Raw genomic sequence first — 1921 nt, forward strand, 5'->3', positions numbered from 1 at the left:
CTCAGAACCGCCGCGCGTGAGAAAAACAATAGAACTCGTGAGAAGCGCGTTTTCGAACTGAGCAAACAGAAAAAAGAAACGCAAACATGCACCAAATCGAACCGGATTCTTTTGACAACTGTCTCGACAAACCTGATTGACCAAGCAAAAGCCCACAGCGAACACGTCCATGGCTACTACGCTATGTTGCTCATCGGTCATCGATTAAATTACAGTATACCAATAAATAAACTTGAATATCACTAAATGTTCAAATAATTATTAATTAATCAATTGATGGGAGATAATTTTGATCAAAATTAATTGTTCCAACAACTATAAACGTTATTTAAAATAAAATAAACTCAATTTTGTATTTTTTAAGTTTTCCGATAAAGCAATACTGCACATGCTTACTGCAAATGTACTAAAAAAATGGAAAACATGGCCAAATGATAACTACTTGCAACTTTTAAGTAACTATTTCTTCTATGCTCTTAATTTAACTCAAATTCTGATTTTATTTGTGTTTACGTTACACAGCAGAAAGGATTTATTTATTAAATTAACAATTACTTTGTTAAATTATAACAAAAATAGCACTTTTTAGCGTTTTTCTATACTGACTTTACTATTGCACCATGTCAGTTCACAGAATTTGCATTAAAATGTTGAAAATTTGTTCAACATTTAAATCTTGCTTATGATGATGACTAGTAGTTTACGATAGTAATACCAGAAAGAAACAATATTTTTCTATAAAGAAATATTCAGTGAAATTCAATTTAAAGCATCATTGAATATCTCAACAACTTTAATTTGAACTTGATTGCCCTAATATGATAAGTTTACTGTCAGTTTGATAGAATTGTTGCATTTATTTTGTTTAATCGTATGGATGTTGTTTATCGTTAGGTATTTACCACTCTTTCCGGTTTGATCACACTTTCTAAAAAGTATGGTTTTCATTTTTTTATTTATAATATTTGAAGATTTTTATTGTCATTGCGATAAGTTAGAAGTGAGATATGCTTTAAAAAATTTTTTTGTGATGTAGCAGATTTCTAGCGTTCATTTCAAAGTAAGTTTGTCTGCTGGGATTTTCACTTGCACTTTTCTGTTTCAGCACTATACTGATTTGTAAATTTTGAACTTGCCAATAATCAAAGATGACTATGCGCGTGACAGATGTAAGGCATGAAATTATATTAGTTTTAAATAAGAAGAACATTATTTAAAGCACAATTGGTGTAAATGTTGATGATATTGATATGAAATCTGTTCATTACATCAGTAAAGATGATTGTTATTATAGTTTTAAACAAAAAATGGGTGATGACAGTGACATAAACAGAATTCACAGCCATCGGGATCCTTTTACCAATAACTTGTCAGATCTCATCAATGCTCTTGATAGATTTTTCGGTGAGCGTCCAACACATTCCAACTCGACGACCGTGAGAAAGGTATACATATATATATATGTATGCGCTTAATTTATATATTTGTACATTTCCAATTGTATTCTAAAAGAAACGTATCTACCATAATATACGCAAATGGATCATCTGCCTATCACTAGGTGAGACGTCGACCGAGAATTCCAATGAATGCAGAGAGTGCTACATCATCTATGGCTAGATCAGCCCATTTAGAGCAACTACATACTTCAGGAATGAGCTCAGGCGAGGGTGCAAAGAATGTATGTGCACACAGTTGTAAATACTTGCAATTCTATATTTGAATTTAAGATTTCTGACACTTTTTAGAATACCGCTGACAACAGTGACAGTGAAAACGAAATCAGCTCTCGATACGTCTTACCTTTTCATAGACAGGTTGGACGTCGTCGGGCAAATTCTCATGTCCAACCCGACAGCATCATGGACACTTCACAAAAAAAGGAAAACAATATCGTCAAAGGAAACCATTAAATTGTATG

The 1921-nt window shown here is 32.4% G+C and overlaps 1 protein-coding gene across 1 annotated transcript; it reads left to right on the forward strand.

Annotated features, from left to right (window-relative positions):
* Positions 1-1307: 1307 nt before the first annotated feature.
* Positions 1308-1913, forward strand: Tsp_13333 (hypothetical protein). The gene is made up of 3 exons (XM_003366673.1): positions 1308-1404; positions 1596-1681; positions 1749-1913. Exons 1-3 carry the CDS (start codon positions 1308-1310, stop codon positions 1911-1913), a joined length of 348 nt encoding a protein of 115 aa, XP_003366721.1.
* Positions 1914-1921: the final 8 nt, after the last annotated feature.

Source organism: Trichinella spiralis (genome assembly GCF_000181795.1).
Source record: "Trichinella spiralis strain ISS 195 chromosome Unknown Scfld5610, whole genome shotgun sequence".
In the NCBI taxonomy this organism is placed as follows: Eukaryota; Metazoa; Nematoda; class Enoplea; order Trichinellida; family Trichinellidae; genus Trichinella; species Trichinella spiralis.

What these genes read in the sequence shown, in the direction of transcription:
- Tsp_13333 (XM_003366673.1), top strand. Translation starts at nt 1,308, where the DNA reads ATGGGTGATGACAGTGACATAAACAGAATTCACAGCCATCGGGATCCT. An exon ending in TGCTCTTGATAGATTTTTCG is followed by an intron (nt 1,405 to 1,595) that starts GTGAGCGTCCAA and finishes CAATGAATGCAG; the next exon opens with AGAGTGCTACATCATCTATG. An exon ending in CAGGCGAGGGTGCAAAGAAT is followed by an intron (nt 1,682 to 1,748) that starts GTATGTGCACAC and finishes GACACTTTTTAG; the next exon opens with AATACCGCTGACAACAGTGA.